The sequence below is a fragment of the Eretmochelys imbricata genome, chromosome 19 (genome assembly GCF_965152235.1).
Source record: "Eretmochelys imbricata isolate rEreImb1 chromosome 19, rEreImb1.hap1, whole genome shotgun sequence".
Lineage (NCBI taxonomy): Eukaryota > Metazoa > Chordata > Testudines > Cheloniidae > Eretmochelys > Eretmochelys imbricata.
Window position 1 is genome coordinate 8082972 of NC_135590.1, and position 23319 is coordinate 8106290.

Genomic DNA, 23319 nt, shown 5'->3' on the forward strand with positions numbered 1-23319 from the left:
TGGCACCTGTCTTTATAGCCCCAGTGAGGGAGCCACTGAAAAACCAATAGAAAGGGGGTAGCTGGCCTCTCAGTGGCCCATGGTGGTAGACAAGCCTCTTGCCAGCAACCAAGATGGCGGTTGCCCCTAAGCACAGAAGCTTCTTGCCAATATCCAAGATGGCAGCGGGTCCGTTCAATACGGAAGCTTATGGCCAGTATCCAAAATGGCGGCTGACCCCTCTCGGCGCAGTAGCGTCCTGCCAGCACCCAGGATGGCGACTGGCTGTTGACCAGACGTCTGGTTTCCGTTTCCTGCCAGGAGCGAAGATGGCGGCGACGGACGGGGAAGCTCAGTGTTGTCGGTGGGCGGTGAAGCCGTTTCCGCCACGGAGGCCTCTCCAGCAGTAAAAATGGCGGAATCGGTGCTGGAAGTTGTGGGGAAGCTGCAGTCGCGACTCTCCGGCAGTTCGGAACCTAAGAAGGTAACGGCGCCGACGGGAGGGGGCGGTGCGGGCGGGAGGCGGGCTTGGGGGCTGCGAGCGCCCGGGCCCCCTCCGGCGGGTGTCGGGGCGGGAGGGCGCGGGCCACCCGCGAATACCCCCGAACTCAGGCGAACACGGGGGAGTGAGGGGCCGTCCGAGGGCCGCTGCCAGGCAGAGGATCCCGGGTCGGGAGGGCTGGGGGGCCCTTCCAAGGGTCACTGGGGGCAAATGGGGGGGCAGGGATCCAGGGTTAGGAGGGTTGGCGGGGGGGCATTCCAAGGGTCGCTGGGGGCAAATGGGGGGGGGGGGGCAGGGATCCAGGGGAGGGAGGGTTGGAGGGGGGGATTCCAAGGGTCACTGGGGGCAGGGAACCGGGGGAGGGACAGTTTCTGAGCTGTCCTCTAAGGGCTGCTGTGAGGGAGAAGGGGGGCTGGGGTCCCATTCCAGGGCCCCAAGGGATCGATGGAGGTCCACTTTCCTGGGTCCCATGCTGGGGACATGGGGAGAAGGGATCAAGAGAAGGGGGCTGGCTCAGCTCCTGAGAAGACTTCTGGGGGAGCTATAGGGAATATACGGGGAGAAGGCTAGGAGAGAGAGGCTCTAGCAGAGGGGGCCATAGAAGAGGAACTGACTGAGAGGAGTTGGGTCTGGGGGATATCGCAGTGAGGGCGGTCCTGCTGGGGATGACCCTTCGGTGGGCTACATGTGTTTGAACGCACAAGTGGTTCAGTATGTGCCAAGCAGTGGGGAAGTTGCAGCAGCAGCAGTCCTGAGTGTGCTTGCAATATTTTTAGGGGGTCCATATCCAGGCCCTAACCAAATCAGTAGGCTCTGGAGACTCCCGGGTCCCTAACTTGCATCCTACAAAAAGACTCTTAAACAAGGAATAAATTCAATAGGATTTCAGAATGGACTCCGAGGGGGATACCTGCCCCTCTGGGATGGGTTATTCTGCATGTGTGGATGTCTTTTTTTATGTCCTAGATATGGACTGCAGTTAGTGAAACAAATAACATAAATCTGCTGAGGGAACTTGTTTCTGGAAGGTCCTTCCCCAGTGATGCTGAGAGTTATGGTGGAAACCTGTAATTCCTAATGTAATATTCTGGGTGTGATCATAGTGAAAGGCAATGGTAAACCAAAGCTTTGGCTGTTTGGCTGAAACTGCTCAGGGGAATTTAAAGAAATTTAATTTAAGCTACAGTGGGCTCTTCTTTCTAGAGAGTCCTGGCCTGAGCTGGAAGCCTAGAGCTCCTGGGTTCTAACTCTGGCTCTGACTTGGAGATTCCCTCTCTGTTCTCTGGCAAGTTGTTTAGCCTATATACCTTTGTCTCCACTTGGAAAGTTATGTTGCGGACATCCATTGTCAGCAACAGTTGGAGATGAGACAGTGCTGAACTCAGTTCACTCTGATCTGTCCTTGCAGTTAAACTGTGTTTAGCACCAATTCAGCTGCATCCATTGCTGGTTCCCATTGTCAACAATTGATGATTCCTGCTATAGACAAGGCTTCTGTGCCTCTTCTCCATCTGTAAATTCAGGACTCTGACTGAGTCTGTGTACTGGCACCTCACTTATGCTGCTACCTTGTTCTCTAGAATCCAAGTTTTCACTGGGGGGCAGGATCGGGGTGGGGGAAGTATCTATCTGTTGTTGTGGAAATGTATGCACTTGGTTTTCTACATCTGCAAAATCTAAACCAGTAAGTGCTGGTCTACACACACATTTTGCACTGATAGAATTAAATCTCCTTTTAAACTAATTAGTGCAAGAAACTGAGTAAAACAGCCTTAACTCTGAGAGATATGAACTGTCCCACTCATCTTAGAGTGCTAACTCAGATGTTCAAGGAGAGCTGATGTTGAGACTTGAAGTTTTATATATTTCACTGCTCATCAAATCATGTAAGATAGAGGTAAGTTTATACTATGAAGATCTACACAATCTACTGTGTGTGACAACTCATTTTGGCATTGCAAGACATTATTACTCATGGTCTATAGGTTAGATCTCTTTTTGTGCACATGCATCAGTGATACAGTGAGAAAATTGCATTTTTATGGGGTTTATTTTCTTGTTACTTCTGTCTGGAGTTAACATGCTATACACTTTTCATAGCACTCATTGTTTCAGGGTGTTAGTAACATTAACCCTCAAAACACCTTTCTGAGAGTATTATCTCTATTTTACAAATGGGGAAACTGAGACATCGCTGTCTAGCTCAAGGTTTCTTGGACCGTCCTCGAAAGCATCTGGTTACTGGCTGGTGGCCCAGCTTATCTAGAATATGGGAATAACGATGTTTATCCACTTTTGTAAAGTGCTCTGAGTTCTACTGCTGAAACATGCTAAGTATTAATATTATTTTTTGCGACAACCTCAGAGTGCTGGCACAGAGCGCTCTGTGGGAGACTTTGAATGCTGTTGTCATGAGTTGGAAGCAACCATATTTTCCAGTGGAGGGGGTGAAAACTCTAAAACAGTTACACTGGAGCTGTATTGTGTATTTTGTGTCCTTTCAAAACTGCTTGTTTCCTGCTGAAAGGAGAGAGGGGAACATACAAGCAACATAAAATGTTGTTGAAGAGAATGGGACCAAGCTATGTTGCAATAATCTGAAATATATATGCCTTGTTAGCATTGCAATGGTCTGGTTATTTAAAAAACATTAAAAAGGAAAATGAGCGGTTCAATTAAAATAAACAATATGATGCTTCACAGTACTACTTCATAGGTGGGTACCTGTTAGATTAGGCTCAAGTTTATTAAGCAAAAAATCCAAAAGCTTTGTTTAAACTTTCTCAACACATGTTTTCAACAGAAGCATTGTGGTAGGGCATGAGACTTGGGAATGAAAGTTGTTTTGTTTTGTGGTACCTAAAGGCCGCAATTGTGCTATAAAAACACACCTGAATACAGTTTCCCTGCTCCAGAGGTCATGCAGTCTAGGCACAAAACTGAAACTGTTTTGTGATTCATTCTCCTTGGACAGTGGTAAATAAGCAAGTAATGTATATAATAAGTGAGTTTGACTATTACAGAGAACTGTTTTAGCAACCTAAGGCCTGGTCAACACTGAAAAGTTATATTGGCATAGCTACATCGATCAGGGGTGTGGGGGGGAAAAACCCACCCTGACAGTCATAGCTATGCTGACATCGCCCCCAGGGTAGATGCTGCTGTGTCATGAAAGAAGCTCTGTCAACAGAAACCTAACTTCAAGGAAGTGGTGTTCCTATACTGACAGATAAACCCATTCTGTTTGTATAGGCTTTGTCTACACTATTGGGCTATGTCAGTATAGTCTTCATAGTGTGGATGTACCCTAAGGTGCTGCTGGCGACAGAAGTAACCAAAAGAAAGTCTTGCGTCTGACAGTGTTCATTTAAAAGTTTGCAACTCAGCTGGAAAACCTTCTGAATTACGGATTATGAAAACAGCATATAACATGTCTTTATATATGTACACACTGAAAGCTAGACTCTGCCTTGATGGGTAAGGAAGGATGTGATTCAATTGTTATATCAATTCGGGTTAGCTTAGCATGATTGAAAGAGCCCTCAAATCTTAACACAGGAGTTTTTCCAAGCATGTTTTCCAAACTAACTTGATTGAAAAATGCACCCTTTTTGCTCATCAAGACAGGGCCCTAAAAGCTACAAATAACCAAGGAGTGAGAGGAATTGCTGAGTATGCTATAAGGAAGTATAATTAGAACACAACTGGGATGAAATTAAAGAGAAAACTTGGAGTAAATATAAAGGGGAAAACATTCTAATAGTGGGATCTTTTAGGTGTCTGTATAGTCTCCGCAGGGAAGTGGTGGATGTTCCATTGCCTGAGAGGTTTGAAATTAGATAGGCCGAACCCCTAGGAAATGTGCAATGGGGAACAATCCTAAATGTCCAAGCAATTGTCTGAATGGTTCCAATATCTCTCCATCTACAATTTGCTGTGATTCCTTAACTGAGATTGGTGTCTTAGTTGACACTGCAATTGTACAGCCCTCTGATGTAGACCTTAAGGCAGTGGTGGGCAACCTGCGACCTGTCAGGGTAATCCACTGGCAGGCTGCCAGGCAATTTGCTTACATTTGCACGGCCGGCCAGCAGATTACCCTGATAGGCTGCCTGCGGGCCACAGATTGTCCATCACTGCCTTAAGGAATGCAGAGCTTATTCCAGTGGGAGATGCATTCCCTATGTCATACTCAAACTGTCAACGTGGCAGGGCCGGCTCCAGGCACCAGCGAACCAAGCAGGTGCCTGAGGCGGCAAATGTAAAGGGGCGGCAGGAAATTGGGCTCTGGGGCGGCAATCTGCCCTCGGCGGCCACTCCATCACAGCACGTTTCATGCTTGGCGGCAATTCGGCGGCGGGGACGCAACTCTTCGGTCGCTGGCAGCAGTTCAGCGGCCGCACCATCACTCCACCTGCGTGTTCGGTGGCAAGGTTTTTTGTTTTGTTTTTTTTTGCTGCTTGGGGCGGCAAAAACGCTGGAGCCGGCCCTGCAGATGGCAACTTCCTATCTGATTTATTTGGGACCCTTTTAAAAATATTGTCTTCTCTGTAACTAGAGGGAGTGATTAGAGTATCTTGTTACATTGCTGTGATCTGCAAGAGGATTGGTTACTCTTCTTGGTTGTACTTAGGTAGCACTTATTTCTAGGCCATCAAATGTGAGATGCAAACTTGACCTGTGGTGTTGGTGCCCAGTTTTATCAGAGATCCTTGTGTGGAGCAGCAACAGACTAGGGCTCAGTAGCCCCTTGTTTCCCCCAAACTATCTGCTGAGGAGTGTCATGATAATAGAGCTGGGGTGAAGGAAGAAGGAACGTTGTTACTCGACAGTAGCACCTGCTACTTAATTCGTAGCAATCTAAACGATATGAAAGGAGTTATCTTGGGAGAGCAGATGACAAGAGGATTTACATCAACAAGACCAATCAGTCAAAAATGGAGGTATAACTTCCATCCCAATGCTTGATATCCAGGCTCCAGACCTCATGATCCGATGGGGTTCCTTCACCTGGATGTATAATCTGGGTGGGGTAGCAGGGAGGGTGAATTTAAGAATCAGTTAATTATTGTTGGAGCACGTGGGGGATAATTCAGTGTCCCCTTCAGTATTTCAGAACAACGGTGCTAAAAAGCCACGGTTGGTTTAAATACTTTGAGACCAACAGACAAATTAACCTTCAACCATGGAGAAGTGGTGATCAGCCCTCTGCAGTGAGCAGAAGCCATCCCATTAGTTCTTTAGGATAGATGAACTTCTGCTTTTCTTATGTTAAGTTTTGGAAAGTCAAAGCATCTTTCAAATATATGTCAAAACTTATTTTGTTCAGTCATCAATGTATAACTTTTATAATCTGGCACTGGAAGGATACTTTTAATGGCTGAGGTTAGTAGAATGTCTAATCACACCCCAAAATTAATGTTAATTTTAAAGGTAAGTGCTTCTGGGTCATGGATGTCATCGTCTTTTGTGTTTGTATAGCACACAAAACAACTGAGCTCTGAGCTATGATGGGAGTGTATAGGTGCTATGATAGTGTCTTGATTTTAGATGCTGAACACTCAGACTTTTGAAAGGGGCCTGATTCTTGGAGGGTGCGTGCTCAGGCACGATTTTCAGAAAGGTTTCAGAGTAGCAGCCATGTTAGTCTGTATTCGCAAAAAGAAAAGGAGTACTTTGTGGCACCTTAGAGACTAACCAATTTATTAGAGCATAAGCTTTCGTGAGCTACAGCTCACTTCATCGGATGCTTCATCGGAGCATCCGATGAAGTGAGCTGTAGCTCATGAAAGCTTATGCTCTAATAAATTGATTTTCAGAAAGTGCCCTTGAAGAGATCCCAAGATGGGCATCAAAAATCACTGGACACTTCTGAAAATGCTGGCCCTGGGTTTTATATCCATCCCTTTTACAAACTTGCTGTGTGACTCTGGATAATCTCATCGGTGTTTCCATTCTCCGTGAGTAAAGTGGAGATAATACTTCACAGAAGTGCTGCGACTTAATGCTTACAGTGCACTTTGACAGGTTTCAGAGTAGCAGCCGTGTTAGTCTGTATCAGCAAAAAGAGCGAGGTCGTCTTGTGGCACCTTAGAGACGAACAAATTTATTTGAGCATAAGCTTTTGTGGCCTAAAACCCACTTCATCGGATGCATGCCGTGGAAAATACAGTAGGAAGACACACACACACACACACACACACACACACACACACACACACACACAGAACATGAAAAAATGGGTGTTGCCATACACACTATAACGAGAGTGATCAATTAAGGTGAACTACTATCAGCAGGAGAAAAAAACCTTTTGTAGTGATAATCAGGATGGCCCATTTCCAACAGTTGACAAGAAGGTGTGAGTAACAGTGGGGTGGGGGGAATAAGCATGTGGAAATAGTTTTACTTTGTGTAATGACCCATCCACTCCCAGTCTTTATTCAAGCCTAATTTAATGGTGTCCAGTTTGCAATTTAATTCCAATTCAGCAGTCTCTCGTTGCAGTCTGTTTTGAAGTTTTTGTTGTTGTAATATTGCGACTTTTAGGTCTGTAATAGAGTGACCAGGGAAATTGAAGTGTTCTCCGACTGGTTTTTGAATGTTGTTATTCTTGACATCTGATTTGTGTCCATTTAGTCTTCTATGTAGAGACTGTCCAGTTTGGCCAATGTACATGGCAGAGGAGCATTGCTGGCATATATCACATTGGTAGATGTGCAGGTGAACGAGCCTCTGATAGTGTGGCTGATGAGATTAGGTCTTATGATGGTGTCCCCTGAATAGATATGTGGACACAGTTGGCAATGGGCTTTGTTGCAAAGATAGGTTCCTGGGTTAGTGGTTCTGTTGTGTGGTGTATGGTTGCTGGTGAGTATTTGCTTCAGGTTGGGGGGCTGTCTGTAAGCAAGGAATGTCCTGTCTCCTAAGGTCTGTGAGAGTGAGGGAGCATCCTTCAGGATAGATTGTAGACCCTTGAGAATGCCCTGGACAGGTTTTAGACGGGGGCTGAAGGTGATGGCTAGTAGCGTTCTGTTACTTTCTTTGTTGGGCCTGTCCTTTAGTAGGTGACTTCTGAGTACTCTTCTGGCTCTGTCAATCTGTTGCTTTACTTCAGCAGGTGGGTACTGTAGTTGTAAGAACGTTTGATAGAGATCTTGCAGGTGTTTGTCTCTGTCTGAGGGGTTGCACTTTGAGATTCTCAAGTGACAGCAGTGCAAATTAACCTTTGATGCATCCGTAATGCTGCTGCCTTGCAGACTTCCCCTCTCTTTCTGCAACAAAACGTTATATTTCTTTGAATCAGTCCTCTACATGTTCACCACCTTAGTAGCTTGATTTGAAGTCAGATAACAGCTGTTTGTGGATATGAGTTTAGAGAAGTTTGTTGCTCAGACATCTCTAATAAGCTCCCATACAGTGCTACAGTGCAGAATTTTCTTCCTTTCTAATCTCAGTATGTGATTAGTATGATAAGTCTAAACACTTCCCTTGTTGTCTCTGCAGCTGCTGAAAAGTCTGAAGAGACTTTCTGAGTTGCCTATCACGGTTGACATCCTTGTGGTAAGAACTATAACAATCTTATATTTTTATGGTACCTTTCATGGAACAGAGTAACAAAATGTCTCCCTAAATTGAAATGTGACTAGGATATTGGGGCTAACGCTCAGTTCTTATGGAAAATGCCATGTAGGGCTAAAGCCAAGTGAAGCTGAAATCAGCATCAAATTGGAAACAAGGTGTAAATTAAAAGTGATCAACCATTGCAATGGATTACCCAGGGATGTGATGAATACTCCATCACTTGGAGTCATTAAACCAAGATTGGATCTCTTTCTAAAACAGATGATCTAGTTAAATCACAAGTTATAGGGCTTGATGCTGGAATCCGTGGGTGGATATTGGCCTGTTGTACAGGGGGTTCAGACTAGATTATCGTAATGGCCTCAAGACCTTAAAATTAGGGCTGTTGATTAATCGCAGTTAACCCATGCGATTAACTGAAAAAAATTAATCTTGATTAATCGCAGTTTTAAATGCACTGTTAAACAATAGAATACCAATTGAAATTTATTAAATATTTGTGGAATTTTTTGTACATTTTCAAATATATTTATTTCAATAACAACCCAGAATACAAAGTATACAGTGCTCACTTTATATTATTTGTTACAAATATTTTCACTGTAAAAAGATAAACAAAAGAAATAGTATTTTTTCAATTCACCTCATACAAGTACTGTAGTGCAATCTCTTTATCATGAAAGTGCAACTTACAAATGTAGATTTTGTTTTGTTACATAACTGCACTCAAAACCAAAACAGTGTAAAACTTGAGAGCCTACCAGTCCACTCAGTCCTGCTTCTTGTTCAGTCAATCGCTAAAACAAACAAGTTTGTTTGCATTTGCAGGAGATACTGCTGCCTGCTTCTTATTTACAATGTCACCTGAAAGTGAGAACAGGCATTCGCATGGCACTTTTGTAGCCAACACAGCAAGGTATTTCTGTGCCAAATATGCTAAACATTCGTATGCCCCTTCAGCTTTGGCCACCATTCCAGAGGACATGCTTCCATACGGATGATGCTCATTTAAAAAAAAAAAATGCATTAATTACATTTTTGACTGAACTCCTTGGGGGAGAATTGTATATCTCTGGCTCTGTTTTACCCGCATTCTGCCGTATATTTCATGTTATAGCAATCTCGGATGATGATCCTGCAGATGATGATCGTTTTAAGAACACTTGCTGCAGATTTGACAAAATCCAAAGAAGGTACCAATGTGAGATTTCTAAAGATAGCTACAACACTTGACCCAGGCTTGAAGAATCTGAAGTGCTTTCCAAAATCTGAGAGGGATGAGGTGTGGAGCATGCTTTCAGAAGTCTTAAAAGAGCAACACTCCGATGTTGAAACTACAGAACCTGAATCACCAAAAAAGAAAATCAGCCTTCTGCTGGTGGCATCTGACTGAGATGATGAAAATGAACATGTTGGTCTGCACTGCTTTGAACTGTTATCAAACAGAACCCGTCATGAGCATGGACGCATGTCCTATGGAATGGTGGTTGAAGCATGAAGAGACATAAGAATCTTTAGCACATCTGGCACGTAAATATCTTATGATGCCGGCTACAACAGCACTATGCAAATGCTTGTTCTCACTTTCAGATGACATTGTAAACAAGAAGTGGGCAACATTATCTCCTGCAAATGAAAACAAACTTGTTTGTCTGAGCGATTGGCTAAACAAGAAGTAGGACTGAGTGGACTTGTAGACTCTAAAGTTTTACATTGTTTTATTTTTGAATGCAGTTTTTTGGGGGGGGGTAAATTCAACTTTCACGATAAAGAGATTGCATTACAATACTTGTAATTTTTTTAATCGCTTGAAAGCCCTACTTAAAATCTGTATCTGAAAGTGGTCATGACCCTTTTTCCTGTGACTTATCTGACAGATGACCTCCTAGCACTGTGATGGAACATTTCTGACTCTTCACCATCAACTGAATGTGAATTTCTTTCTCTTTACTAAATATTGAGCACAAGTCTGGTACAATTCCTACCCTAAACACTCAATTGCTTTGGCCATCTCTCCATTGCACCATGATGATCTCATCAGCATTCTTGGATTGGTTGATGAGCGTTGAGTTCTGTCTTCTTAAACACTGACACCTCCTGGAAGAAATTTGAGCAAAACCATTCCACTTATCGTATATTCTTAAGGGCATTTGCTTGAAAACAGACTATTTGAGTTCACACTTGTTTTGTTGCTGCTCCCCTCCTGAATCTATCATCGGAGCTTGGTGGAATTCCAGATCTTTTTATTTAAACCCTTTTAGTAAAAAAGAGTTTCATAGCAACTCTAACATGGCCTGGTGTGAACTCTTGCTGTGGCCGCTCTCTTTCTGTTGCCAAATTGGAAGCTGGTGATGCAATAGAAGGACACTTTGCCTGTGTATCTGGTATGTTTAGGTAGCATTGAAACGGTTAAATTTAGTCTAGCTTTCTTGAGGCCGTTAACTTGAGGGTTCTGGGTAATCAAGTGGATCTGGTAGTTTGACTTTGACAAACCTGTTTTGGGATGACCAATGCTGAGACTCGTTTGCAGAGATCAGCTGATGTCTTGCATCTTTCTTGCAGGAGACTGGTGTAGGGAAGACTGTGAATGGCTTACGGAAACATGAGCTGGTGGGAGACTTTGCCAAGAACCTAGTAGCCAGATGGAAGAAACTGGTGCCAGTCCCTCAAGAAGTAGAGCGGTAAGCTAGCCTATCCATTTGTCTCGCTGGATAAGCTGCATTAAATCTCCCAGTGGAGGTGATGCTAGATTTCTGTGGCCTTGGAAATAAGGCTAAGCTTCAAAATACTCATAACATCAGAGTGATAACTCTGCATGAAGTGCTTACCTCATTGTGGGGTAAGTTTCCTGCCTACAGTGGCCACAGAGTTGCTGACTACTGCAGTTTCAGGTCGGAGTAAAGTTTTTCTTTCAAGAAATGGTAGTGTAATGGGGAGAGAGAGATGCTAGACACCTAGAAAATGTCTTCAAGAAAGCAGGAGACAAACCCTACATCTCACTTCCCTAATGTTGTAAAACTAGAGAGGAAACTATAGGTACAAAGCAGTGTGGAAATCCTCTTTCTGTGAGCCAATGAAAACAGCTGTTACGAAAACTCAGCCCTTTGGTTAATACTAGCAAGTTTGTTGTAGGAACAGTGCTGTGGCTCCAGGGAGAAGGATTGGCTGATTGAATTGACCTCTTCTGTGGCCTAACTCATGACTCTGTGGTACTAGAGATTGGATTGTAATGGCTGCTGTAGCCCTGCATGCCAGTGTATGTAATTAGGAGAATGTAGCCCAGTATGGCCCCATGCATTCTTCCTCTGTCTTGAGCTGCTTTGCACTCTCCCAGATTGCTGGGAAATCTTCAGTCCTGGTTAGTTAGGACTTGAAGATTTCTGTACTGGAGACACTACCAATAAAGCCCTGAACATTGTGCAGGAAAGAATCATCAATGTTTTTACTATGTTCAACCTCCAGACACTCTTATTCTTCTGTGTACCTGGTTCCCATACGTAATGTCCTCAGGAAGTCGTTCCTTTTATTCTTGTTAGTGGGTTTTTGTCTAACTATTGGGTTGTCTTTGTATCTCTTAGAAATAATATTGATTCAGAAGAACGTGACTATGAGAGAAGCAGCTCTAGAAAACGGCAGCGAGAGCCTTCCCCAAAAGAGGATGAGGAAGCTGAGCAGGACTACTCGGAAGCATTCCAGCCTTCCTGCAGCCAATCATATGAGCCAAACTACAGAGAGAAGAAGGCCAAAAGGTATTCAGAGCCTGAGAGAGCCCATGAGGCCATCAGCTATGGCAGCCAGGAGGACAAGGGCTGGGGCAGAGCTTCCCCAGTGCACTCCTCAGATCAGGAATACTCGGACTATGGGCACGCTTTGTCACCTGAGCTGAGAGAGAGCCCTCAGGAACTGTACATGGATCACTCTGCCTCTGAGGAACAAGAGGTGGAGCAGACAGTGTTTCATCGGAAAGCTAATAAAGGCCAGAGCTTTCAGGACAAGCTGGTGGGAAGCCACGAAAGGAATCCCAGCGAATCCCAAGACAAAGGAAACCTGACTCGGAGCAAAGAGCACAAGTCCTCTCACAAGGAGAAGCAGCGACTGGACACCAAGGGGGAGGTGAGGACCTCTGCCTTTAGCCCAGAAAGACTGCACAAGTCCTCTTTCAAGGAGCAGGTCCGAGAGGCTCCCTCAGCAGGTGGCAGCAAGGAGAAGCTCAGGACTTTAGACAGCACCAAGAGGGAGAAGAACAGAGAAAGTGGTGGCTCCAGGAAGGAAAAGTCACAACCTCACTTGGAGGAGGCTGTTGACAACCATAAGAAGCAAAAACACCGGGACTCTGAGAGAGCCAAACTGGAAAAGTCCAGGCTAAGCCTGGAGATATCCAACATGGATCGGGAGAAACGGAAGTTAGAGGGTAACTCCTCAAACAGGAGCAAAGAGAAGGGGCTTTCTAGCAGCTTAAAGACTACTGAGGGCAAATCCAAAGCCTCTGACTCAGACAAAAAATCTGTGGGTTTCTCACCGAGTTTTGGGGAGGTGGAAGTGGAGGATGAATATGAGCAGCCTAAAATGTCCTTTGAGTCATACCTCAGCTATGACCAGCCCCAGAAAAAGAAGAAAAAAGTGGTTAAACCCCCTCCTCCTCCAGCCCCTGAGAGAAACAGAGGGCATGGCAAGCAAAATGGGTCTAAAGCCAGTACCAAGAGCTCAGACTCGAGCCGAAAGAACACAAGTCACAAGCAGACAAGCGATAAAAGGGCAGAGAAGAAGCCATCTGGGACATCCAAACCAAAAAAGGTAAGATCTCAGAGAGTCTGAATATGAACAAACGGACATTGGTAAGTGCCACCTTCCATACCAGGGATTCTCTGCCCTACTTGGCAGGTGCTTAGGATTAATTCATGTCCTCTTTGCCATCTGAGATACTGAATTTAGCATAGGGCTGGTGTTCTGTGGGGCTGTGAAACCTGATACGTGGGGATGTCCCATCAGGTACTCCATGGGACCACATTTGGTAATGCCTCCTTCTGAGCGACATTTCTGCTGTTGGGTGAGATGATCCATCCCACACTTGGCTTCTTACTAGTGTCATTGAGCACAATACTCTGTAGCATATACCGGTATGAGTGACTCTCATGTTAGTGAGTGTGGGGATGCTAGGAGGCTCATGGTTGTGTTCTATGCTGAAATTGCCTTGGGCTCATCCACTGATAACATGGACAGGATTGAAATCTCAGCCTGAGGCTATGCCCTGGTGCAGGCTGATCATCGTCATGTGGGTTATTAAACTGTTTTAAATGAATACATCCTACCAGCTTCTGTGCATGTTATCTCCCTCCTTTTATCTCTGTTCAGTTTTGTGATTTCTCTCCCTCCAGATCCCCATTGATGTGATGCCAACGTTACCAGATATCCCTTTGCCTGCAATTCAGGCAAATTATCGCCCACTTCCCTCTCTCGAGTTGATTACCTTCTCTCAGACAAAGAGGAAAAGTATGTGCTGGTCAGGGGATGGGCAGAATCTTTGGGACTGGAAGAGTCCTCGGGTGCTTTTTGGGGGGATAGAGGAGGAGGGAGATTTTGGTATGATTAACCTCCATGTGCAGAATCCAGTATGTCCCTGTGATTCACTTTGTGTGACCTCTCCCTATCCAGCCTCAGTACCAGTCCAAAGCTCAGGGGACTTAAGGCCTTATATTCTTAGGGGCCACTGTTCTGCCTCTGGCAGGGGCCAAAACCTGGTCTTTCAGCAGAAGATGACTCCCCTCCTCCCCACTTTGTACATTTTGGGAGGGACAGGGGAGAGTCCTTCCTGACCCTGAAGTGGTTGGCTCATTCTGAAGCATGAGCTTTGATTATGTGTCCTTTGGCGCATGACTCAATTCAGGCACAAGTAAAGGGGCTGCAGTCACATTAGAGGTCGGCTGACCAGGCTATGCATGTGCCTCTGAGCCTGCTGTATTAACCTTGATCTGTCTCAATAATTGCTCAGGACTTGCTCTGCAGTTCAAGATGCTCTTAGCACTCAGGTGAAACCATGATGCCGGTCTTGTTTCTTTTCTTTCCCCCCTGTCCTCTGACCACAGCAGTGTCCTCGCCCATTGAGGAGGGTGAGGCTGGCTTTACAGGACGCAGGCTGAATTCCAAGATGCAAGTGTATTCGGGTTCTAAATCTGCCTACCTCCCCAAGATGATGTCTCTATATGAGCAGTGCATCAGAGTCCTCAACAACAATATTGACTGTGAGTATCATTCCTGCTTTGCTTTAAAGGTGTAATCATCCACTGTCAGTGTGAGGAGAGTTCTGTGCTTCTGCTGACTAGTTCTGAATACCGGTGGAATGCTACTCATAGGTGTCATGCGGTGCAGTGAGTTGTTAACCTGCGTTTATATCTCCAGGGAGCACCTGGCTTTCTACACTTTACAGTCAAATCACTTAGCAAGCTAAGCAGGAATGGGTTAGGCTAGTACTTGGATGGGAGACTGCATGGAAGTACTATTGCTGCAGGAATTGGTGGAGGGTGTTCTTCCTCTGTGTCAGTACTGAGCCAGTGCCCCAGCTTACGTCTGGAGAGCACTGCACTGTTAGAAATAAGGCACAGAATTGGGGTTTTGACTAGGGAGGTGACAAGTGCCCACATATGGTTAAGATTACCCATAGCACTCTTTTGCAGGAATAGAGGTGTTGGGCCCTATGACTTGCTCAAATTCTGCTGCCTGTAAATTCTCTCTGCAGCAGGTGGATACGGTATATTCCTCTTTCCTGCCCTTCCTGTTTTAAACTGCTGTGTAGTATTGCTGTGAGCTATTTAACAGCTGCCGTGGTCTTCTGCATTTCTCTGGTGGCTGCAATGACCCATGTGTTTACCAGTAAGCTCTGTTAAACGCTTTCCCTCATGCTGAAAGGAGTCAGATAAACACTGTTGGTCTCTCTCTCACTCTCCTGTAGCAATCTATGAAGTCGGTGGAGTTCCTTTTTCAGTGTTGGAGCCAGTATTGGAGAGATGCACCCCTGATCAACTGTATCGCATTGAGGAATGTAATCACGTAGGTGTCTCCAACTCGGAGGCGGGAGATGGGCAGGAGGGGAATGCTGATATTTCCATGCATGGGTAACATTCTGTCCTCATTGGGAGGAGAAGACGTGGACCATGGCTGAAAGGCTTTGGAAGAGGTCACCCAACTCTTCATTCTTGTCACAATTTATCTCCTGCCACCGAGCCTCGCTTCCCCGTCAGCAGCCAGTATTTCTGGTGTGACCGTGTTGCCTGGAAGGGCCATCCTGCGATTGCTCAAGCAGGGCAAACAGCAAAGAATGGGGCAGACAATCCCCAAAACTGGTGGATTATTCTAATAATTAGATTCACCAAGCCAGCAACAAAACAGCTTCTGCAATATCTTACTGGTTACCCAGAAGCCAAAAATACAGCTTCCTTAAAGCAATCCAGCCCTGGGCTTCCACCCAGATAGCCAAGTCAAATATGATGAGGATTACTTAAAATCTTGTTCACCATACATAAAATTCTACCAATCCCAAAGGATCAGACATATTGCCCACCAGGTCAATGAATATTTCATACTTTACCCAAATTACACCCATACAACCACTTATTAACTAAACTAAGATTTATTAAAAAGAGTGATTATGGTTAAAAGATCATTATACATACAGATATGAATAAAGTTCTTGGGTCAGTTTCATAGTAGAGATGATGAGCTGCTGAGTTGCAAAATGTTCTTTCAGAATCAATTCCATCAGTTATAATCCAACAGGCAGTCCCTGTGCAGAGGCTGTACACATTCTTCCCTGAGAAATAGCAGAGTAATCCAAATAGGGTGTCAGCTTCCCAGTCTTGCAACTCAAAACCTCCCCGATAAGGTTCAGGCAGACTTGAGATGACAGAGTTCTTTTATTGATCTCTGGCAGGCTGTGCTAGCCTCTTGACATCAGGTAGCACAGCAGGTATTCCCTGGGTGAGGAATAGGTACTAAACATTGTGGCTTTGAAGCAAAACCTCCTATTTCGTATGTATACACAAGTAATTAGTTGTATTCATCAGCAAAAGGTAATTATCCATTCAAGTAGTTCATAGACAATGTACTACAAACTTCAAAGAGAAATATAGACAATGATATTATTACACCCAAGTTTCATCTAAATATAATATTCCCTTTTGATTTCTAAATTAATAGAACATAGTAACAGATGGGAAGAGAAGTTTATCATCTATCAGTTAATGAGATCACATTGTGAAGTTTCTAACAGATATAGGAAAACACAGACAAATACAATTAGTATTTACTTCTAATTCTTTGACCATACAAAGTTTCGAGCACTCTGATCTATCTAACATGGCTTTGATAACCATCTACAAGAAATGGCCCTGTTTACCATGTCAGTTCTTCTCCAATATGTTCTTAAAGGTTGATCTGGGTCATGTTAGCCTGCTGGTTGCTTAACTCTTTCTGGCTCATTTTCACACCAGGATATCCCACACCACAGATGAGGTGCGTCTGACAGGGGTTAGTGTTAAAATCAGCCTTGGTTGGGTCCCAGGCTACTGGGGCTCATCAGCCATTTCCTGTCTCTCTTGAAATCTGTATCTCCTTCATGCTCCCTCAGCTTCCAGGCTCTCTGGAATTTGGACCCGAAACCAATTTTCCCTCAGTGCCAATGGTTTGCCAGGCCACCTATTGGGATCTCCCAGCATGGTGCTTACCCTCACTGTGCTAGGAGCATGTGGTTGGCTTCTCAGAGCTGCATGTGAATACAACCCAGTATGCAGTTGCACTAACAGCAAGAGGTTCAGAATGCCAGGAGGGTTTTGCCTGATAGGGAAAGTGTCTTATGAGGCTGGAAATGTTCTGGTTTTGAACTAAATGTGGCTGGCTGCGTCCCAGGTCTTTGGCAGTGGATAATCTTACTTGTTGCTTTGCACTGCAGGAAGCCAGTGTTCATAGCACCAGGCCCAGCTGCTGAGTGGATAATGAGACTGACAGAGCTCCCAGCTCTGAGCTGGTGCCCCAGATGTCTTTCAGGAGCACCCCTAGTCTGGTCATGGGTTTTGGCATCCCCCACTTCCTTCTAAGTAGTATTGAGGTCCTGCCTCCTTGTTTACTCTGGTTACATTAATCTCGGGAGGCGGATTGGTGCTGAACACCCTGACCGCTCCTACGGAGGTGCGTGGTGCTTGCCACATCTGTTAGTTCAGGGCAACCAACTGCAGCACCGGCAGCTGAGGCTTGGAGATGGCTCCACTTCTGCTCATGCTAGCATGTGGTGGTACCGCTCCAGTGTAAATCACGGTGAGAGTCAGAGGAATGCCACCACTTCCTTCTCTTTCCCCTGCCCACCAAAGATAACATGAGAGCAAAATACATTGGCAGCCTGCTTCCCTGCAGCACACCATGATTTCCCATCATGCAGGAGGGATAGCACATGCCCTCTGTAAAGACCAATGGAGGATCTGGCCTGGAACTCCTTATAAGCTAATCACAGTGCTTCTGAATCCAGCTGGAAGGAGCAGTTTGCATTAAAGCAGATGCTCTTTCATTTGAGAAGAGCCTAGCCAGTGGTATAGACTCCTCCTTTGCCGTGGCCAAGTTTCCAGCTCTACTTTTTGGAAGGCAACAGGGGGTTTTCACACTGCACCTTTGGGCTTTGCTGTGCTGATGTGAAATAGATAACTGCCCCATAGGGGGCGAATAGACTTAAGTACTGAGGCTACTGTGAAATTCTGCCCTTTGCCTAAGGTCCCTGCAGTCTATTGGATGAGCATGGTAGGAGGGCAGCATGACACAACCCTGTAAACTGGGATGAGCTGAGTGTAATAAGGAACCTAGCGGAACTTCTTGGGAAGAGTCATTACCTCACTGCTTGATTCATGTAGCTGGGACATGCTAGACTTGTGAACTACTTAATAGCACTAGGGGTAATGGTATGTGAAGGGAGGAGGGCCACTAGGTGACACGTGGGTTAAAGATCTGAGCTTATGCTCTCTGGAGAGAGCCCAGGAAACTGTCTGAGGTAACTCGTGGGTCTGTCTCCAGGTTTTAATTGAGGACACGGATCAGCTGTGGCAGAATCACTGCATCCGGGACTTCAAGAAGGAGAAGCCAGAAGAGTTTGAGTCCTGGAGGGAGATGTACCTCCGACTCCATGATGCCCGAGAACAGCGGCTGCTCATGTTAACACAGAACATCCGCTCAGCTCATGCCAACAAACCCAAAGGTAAAGCAGGCACTGGGTGATGCGGGGGCGACCAGAAGGGAGAGGGACTGGTGAATGGGGGGGGTTGTGATTCTTCGTGCTGGAGTTGAAAGGAAGGGATGTCTGTCTAGGTGGCTGGTTCAAATCGGGCCTCGGTTAGAAGCTGTCCCAAATCACTGTTGTCTGCATGATGGGCCCGCTTAAATGGCTTTGCAAGCCTCAGTTCAGTTCCTAAGAGATTTGTTCCATAGCAAAACCGGCTACTGTCCCTCCCTGTGGGGACATCAGCGGTCACGGAGACTAAAATCTCGTTTCGTTCCTAGGGTAGCTCCCCCAGGTTGGAATTGAAGTTATTGATAGGGCACTCCAGGGCTGTTCTGAAATTCTCTCTCCACAGATCTATCAGTCTGGCCTCTCTCAAGCATGAAGCTCGGTAGCAGAGGGGTACAGGGTCAGGGAGGGAACTCTGCCCCATGTAATGGAGTGAAAGGGTGAGGATGTGGTGGCCGGTGCTTCCACCAGGGAGCATAGAGGTGGGATCGGTGCTTTGTGACAGTGAGTTCAGAGGACCCACTCGTGGCTGGATCCTAAGGGGTGTGTTTTCTCTCCCTCTGCAGGCAGAGTGGCCAAGATGGCATTCGTCAATTCAGCAGCAAAGCCACCTCGGGATGTGCGGAGGAGACAAGAGAAATTTGGAACTGGAGGAGCTGCTGTACCAGAGAAGATCAAGTGAGTCTTAAACCTCCCCAACCTGTCCGGTGAGAACCTTTCCTTAGGGTGCTGGGCAGTGGGAGAAACCCAGCAGGTTGTCTCCTGAGCACAAAGAATCCCTGCTGTATTATGGAGGCTGGAGGGAAGGGAACAGGAGAAAGGAGGTTCCCCCTGCCTTTAGATCCTTTCCACTGTGACTAACGGGGAGGGAGAGGTTTGCCACTCATTAGCAATCGATGGCATGTGAATAAATCTAAAAACAATAGACAAGCATCTATCTCACCTGCCAAGCTCTTGTGTTTAAGCTCTCCCAGTTCCCTGGTTTGCTGCAGGAGTAACTTAGGCCATCTGTTCTGGCAGGAGACACTGGGACCCTGCAGCACAGGCCTGGGCTGGGAAAAACTTCTCAGGTCCCTTCTATCTGTGGAATGTTCCTTGGCAGCCATTGAACATGTCGGAATGCTATACACAGTGCTGAGAGTGGCCTGGTCTAATGTTCGAGCACTGGACTAGGAGCCAGTTTTAATCTTGGCTCCTCGACTGTCTGACTCTGTAGCTTTGGGCAAGACACTTAGTCTCTGTCCCTGTTTCCTAATCTGTGAAATGGGGCTAATGATCCCCCGTTCACTGGACACTGAAGATGAATTGTTGGCAAGGTAATAAGTGCAGTTCAGTCATGTTGCTGGGGAGCTCCACCTCAGTTGTGCAGCAAGTTGTGTGGGTGGGACAGAGAGAAGGGCGTATCGACACAGCCGCTACCCGCGCGTGGCACAGATATGAATTGATTCCGTCATTGGAACTGTTTGTAGCTCCTCCACGTTTCTCTGAATTGCAGGATAAAACCAGTCCTGTTCACACCGGGTAGAAGTTATGCCCAGCCCGAGGAGGAGCAGTCCTATGATGGGCCCAGCACCAGCAGTGCCCATTCTGGCCCATCTCCAGGCAGCGCCACCTCCGGCTATGACCCCAGGAAACCACCAGTGAAGAGTGAGTTATGCAGGCATCGCTGTCGGCGCTAGTTATTTCTAGCTATCGTTACGATGAGCTTTAACCACTGACTGACCATGCATGGAAGAGATTGATACAGGGTTAGCAGGGGGATGACTCTAGAGAGGGGGGTTCCTTTTCCAACCCTCCTGTTAAAGCGAAGGGTGGCAGAAATGGTTCAGATTGCTGCAAAGCTTTAGAAATGGTCTTGTGGTGGACGCAGAGACTTGGTTTCATTACCCACCTCTGCCATATATTTCCTGGGCAACCTTGGGGGAAGTCAGTTTCTCTGCCTCAGTTTCCGTGTCTGTAAAACTGACAATACCGACCTGTCTCAGAGGGGTCTTGCAAGGATAAATTCCTATATCTTGGGTGTCTGAAATATTCAGCAGTGGCAGGTGCTCTCACTAAACCTATTCACAAAAATAGGCTGGAATTTAGTCTCAGATTTAAGTGAGGTTTGTTGGATTGTGGTCACGGACTGAGCGCAGCCCTGAGTATGTTCAGCTTAAAATGCAAATCCCACCGCTTTTGTTAATCTTCCGTGGATAACTGCATCCCTCTCATGGGTAGTTCACCATGGAGAGGAGGAGGAGGGGGAGAGAAAAAAACTGGCAGAAGGAAGATGCCCGCTGAGCGACATGACCATGTTTGCTGCTTAGATATCACCTTGATAGGCACCTGAGATTTATGGCCAACAAATGAGGAGGGTAAATGCCTTTCACAGGTTTGCCATGTTATCAGTGGAAAGATCTAGAAGACCAGCTGAGGTTCTTAGTCAGAGCTACCAAGTCTGCTGCTCTTTGGAAAATTCTGAGTGTGGCACATGATTTGAATGCTCCCAAAAATTTAAAGCTGTTCAAAATCCTCTGGCCTGCTGGCCAGCCTTTCTTTTAAAGGCAGCACTAGCAGATGCTGATATTGTGCGGTTAGTAGGGGGAGGATGGGTGAACCTTGGACTCCTAGTTAGTTCAATCGCTTTTCCACCACGTTGGGGCCTTGCTTTTCCCAATGATGATCAGACCATGGCATAGCCTCCCAGAAGGCAGTGAAAACCCCATTGCTTGAATTAGAGCCCTGCACAGATACACAATTTTGTATCCGCATCCAATCCACAAACATGGTTTGCAGATATCTGAAGATTTGCAGGACTCTAACTTGAATCATGTAAAACTAGACTGGATAAAGCACTGGGGAATGTATTGTAGGGAGCAATTCTTTACTGGCCTGGGGCTGAAATAGAAGATCCCAATAGGTCTTCTCCACGTCTTAGCCAATAGAACTGGAAGCTACAACGTTGGCTTGTGCTACTTGGATGCCAGTGGGATCATGAGAGCTGCAACTAGGTAACCAGTTCTCTGTTCTTGTGATTCTTTGTACCACTACTCTTAGTTCTGTTTTTTTCCCTTTGTTTCAGAAATTGCACCCATGATGGCGAAGACTATCAAAGCATTCAAAAACAGGTTCTCTCGAAGATAAGCTGCTCAGGAGAGAGATGGGAATTCCTCTCTTGTGGGGGAGCGGCATTGAAGGTGGAGGGGAAGGAAGGCACCCAAGGAGCTCCGAGTCCTTTCCTCAGTATGCTCCATGGAGGCTGCAGCAGCTGTGAGAGGCTTAAAAAACCTGCACAAGGATGACAGCACAGTATTTTTCAAGCCAGCCCTCCTGTCCCTTTCTCTGCCTCCCCTGCCTTGCCCCCAATTTCTATCAAAACCACCACGTTCAGAATTATGAAACCTTCAGAAAATGTGAAGTCTTGGTATCTGCTGAGAAGGGAAGGTCCAGAGACTGATGTTGCTATTTAACCTCTTAATAAATTTACAAAATGGTTTTAATTAATATTTCCCCCAGATATTATTTGTCACCCCCCACCCCCACCCCAGTCCTGGTAGAAGGACCCTGTCTCTTTCCCGGTGACTTGAGTTGGAGCCCCTTCCCTCCATGTGGACGCTGTTACAATGGGAGACTCTTCCTTGATTTCATGCCCACTACATGTCAAGTCCTATCTGAAATAGGTAATGCTGGAGGCCAGTCTGCTCACCAGTCCTTCAGCAGGCTGGTTGGGTCTGAGGCATCACTCTCCAGTTGTGTACGTTCATGAATCCCAGCTCTCAACCTCTCTGATCTCCGTGTACAGATGCTTAAACTGTTGTGTGCGAATTCTGAGGACCCTTCTCCCGCTGTTCTCTTCTTCGGTGTATTGGAAAAACACGAGAATTCTTTTGGGAGAAATATCACTGTGCCAAAATTGAAATTTTAATCGCCCTTTTGGGTTTTAGATCGGACTCTGGAAGCCAGAACAATTTTAACAAAACCAATGAAGGAATTGGTTTTCTTTTAGCAGAAGGAAGCAGTTTTATCTAGTTTCCCAAGCATCACACAGCATTGGAAAGGATTTTCTGTGTCTAAAAGCTGGCACTTAAATCCTGCCTTTTCCCCTGTAAATTATTGCTGGAAAAAGCAAAAGCTTTAGTGTTTTTTTTTTTTTTTTTTTTAAAGTAAAACCACTTCATGGGGAAAGTGAATCATGTCTTATGTTGGTGCAAACTCTACAATACAAATTCAAAACACATGGTGATTGCACCTGATGTCTGAGGGAAAAATCCCAGCTGTGAAAGGGAGGGGTGAGATTTTACCTTTGAGTCAGCGGCCTCTGTTGAGATTGGTTGAAAAGTAACCAGGGAACTTTGGCTCAAAACTCCATCATGAAGGTGGTCATGGGTAAGGATGTTGGGACTGTGACTTCAGTTAAATGAGCAGAATTTCACTGTGACTGCAGCTGCTTCTGGCACAGTTTCAAGTGAGCGACACTACTAGGAAGTCTCTCTCTGTAGGGTATAAAATCCTTCAGCACAAGCACTGAATCTGTCTCGACAGATGTGAAAGCAAGTTTACCTGGAGCCCTGCTAGCAGAGGTTGGACTGGGTGAGAGCTGGTGGTGCTCTGAGGGAACCTGTCCTGCTGTTGATGGATCAAGCCTATCTGATGGGCTCTATAACTGGATCTGGAAATGGAAACCGTCCAGGTCTCAGACCCATTTGAAGTGCTCCTAAATGCAACTGCTGTCTCTGACTCCGTAGGACATTCTGCTCTCCTTGTAGGAAAGGAGGCAGTGCTGGCTGCTGCTCTTGGTGGTAGCTGCTCAACGACATGACCATATTTTCTTGACTGGAAAACCCTGAACAAGTGGACTTGGCCGTGTATGCTGGCCTGAGGGAACTTTGCTGTGAAGCGTATACCACAGAGGACTTGGGTGGGTGGGGGGGAAAGCTTTCTATTTAGGCATTTGAACATCATGAAAGCCCCACTTCTTGTTTTTAATTTTGAAGATCTTGGAAGAGTTTTCTCA

The 23319-nt window shown here is 45.8% G+C and overlaps 1 protein-coding gene across 4 annotated transcripts; it reads left to right on the forward strand.

Moving 5' to 3' along the window:
* Nucleotides 1-309: 309 nt before the first annotated feature.
* On the forward strand, nucleotides 310-23213 carry ELOA (elongin A). 4 transcript variants are annotated; one of them, XM_077837878.1, is made up of 12 exons: nucleotides 333-463; nucleotides 2230-2378; nucleotides 7988-8044; nucleotides 10628-10746; nucleotides 11644-12859; nucleotides 13441-13555; nucleotides 14149-14304; nucleotides 15012-15109; nucleotides 18113-18293; nucleotides 18890-19001; nucleotides 19819-19970; nucleotides 21388-23213. In XM_077837878.1, the coding sequence occupies exons 2-12, from the start codon at nucleotides 2322-2324 to the stop codon at nucleotides 21447-21449; spliced, it is 2325 nt and encodes a 774-aa protein (XP_077694004.1). In that variant the 5' UTR covers nucleotides 333-463; nucleotides 2230-2321; the 3' UTR covers nucleotides 21450-23213. The 4 variants fall into 4 exon arrangements, with proteins under 4 accessions (XP_077694002.1, XP_077694003.1, XP_077694005.1 ...); XM_077837876.1 differs by lacking the exon at nucleotides 2230-2378 and having other exon boundaries at nucleotides 310-463; XM_077837877.1 differs by lacking the exon at nucleotides 2230-2378 and having other exon boundaries at nucleotides 310-463; nucleotides 14152-14304.
* The last annotated feature ends 106 nt before the right edge of the window (nucleotides 23214-23319 follow it).

Bases quoted from the DNA above. Each gene is read 5' to 3' on its own strand.
- ELOA (XM_077837876.1), top strand. From the start codon at position 392: ATGGCGGAATCGGTGCTGGAAGTTGTGGGGAAGCTGCAGTCGCGACTC. The intron at 13,556-14,148 runs GTATGTGCTGGT...CTCTGACCACAG, and splicing joins CTCTCAGACAAAGAGGAAAA to CAGTGTCCTCGCCCATTGAG. The intron at 18,294-18,889 runs GTAAAGCAGGCA...CTCCCTCTGCAG, and splicing joins TCATGCCAACAAACCCAAAG to GCAGAGTGGCCAAGATGGCA.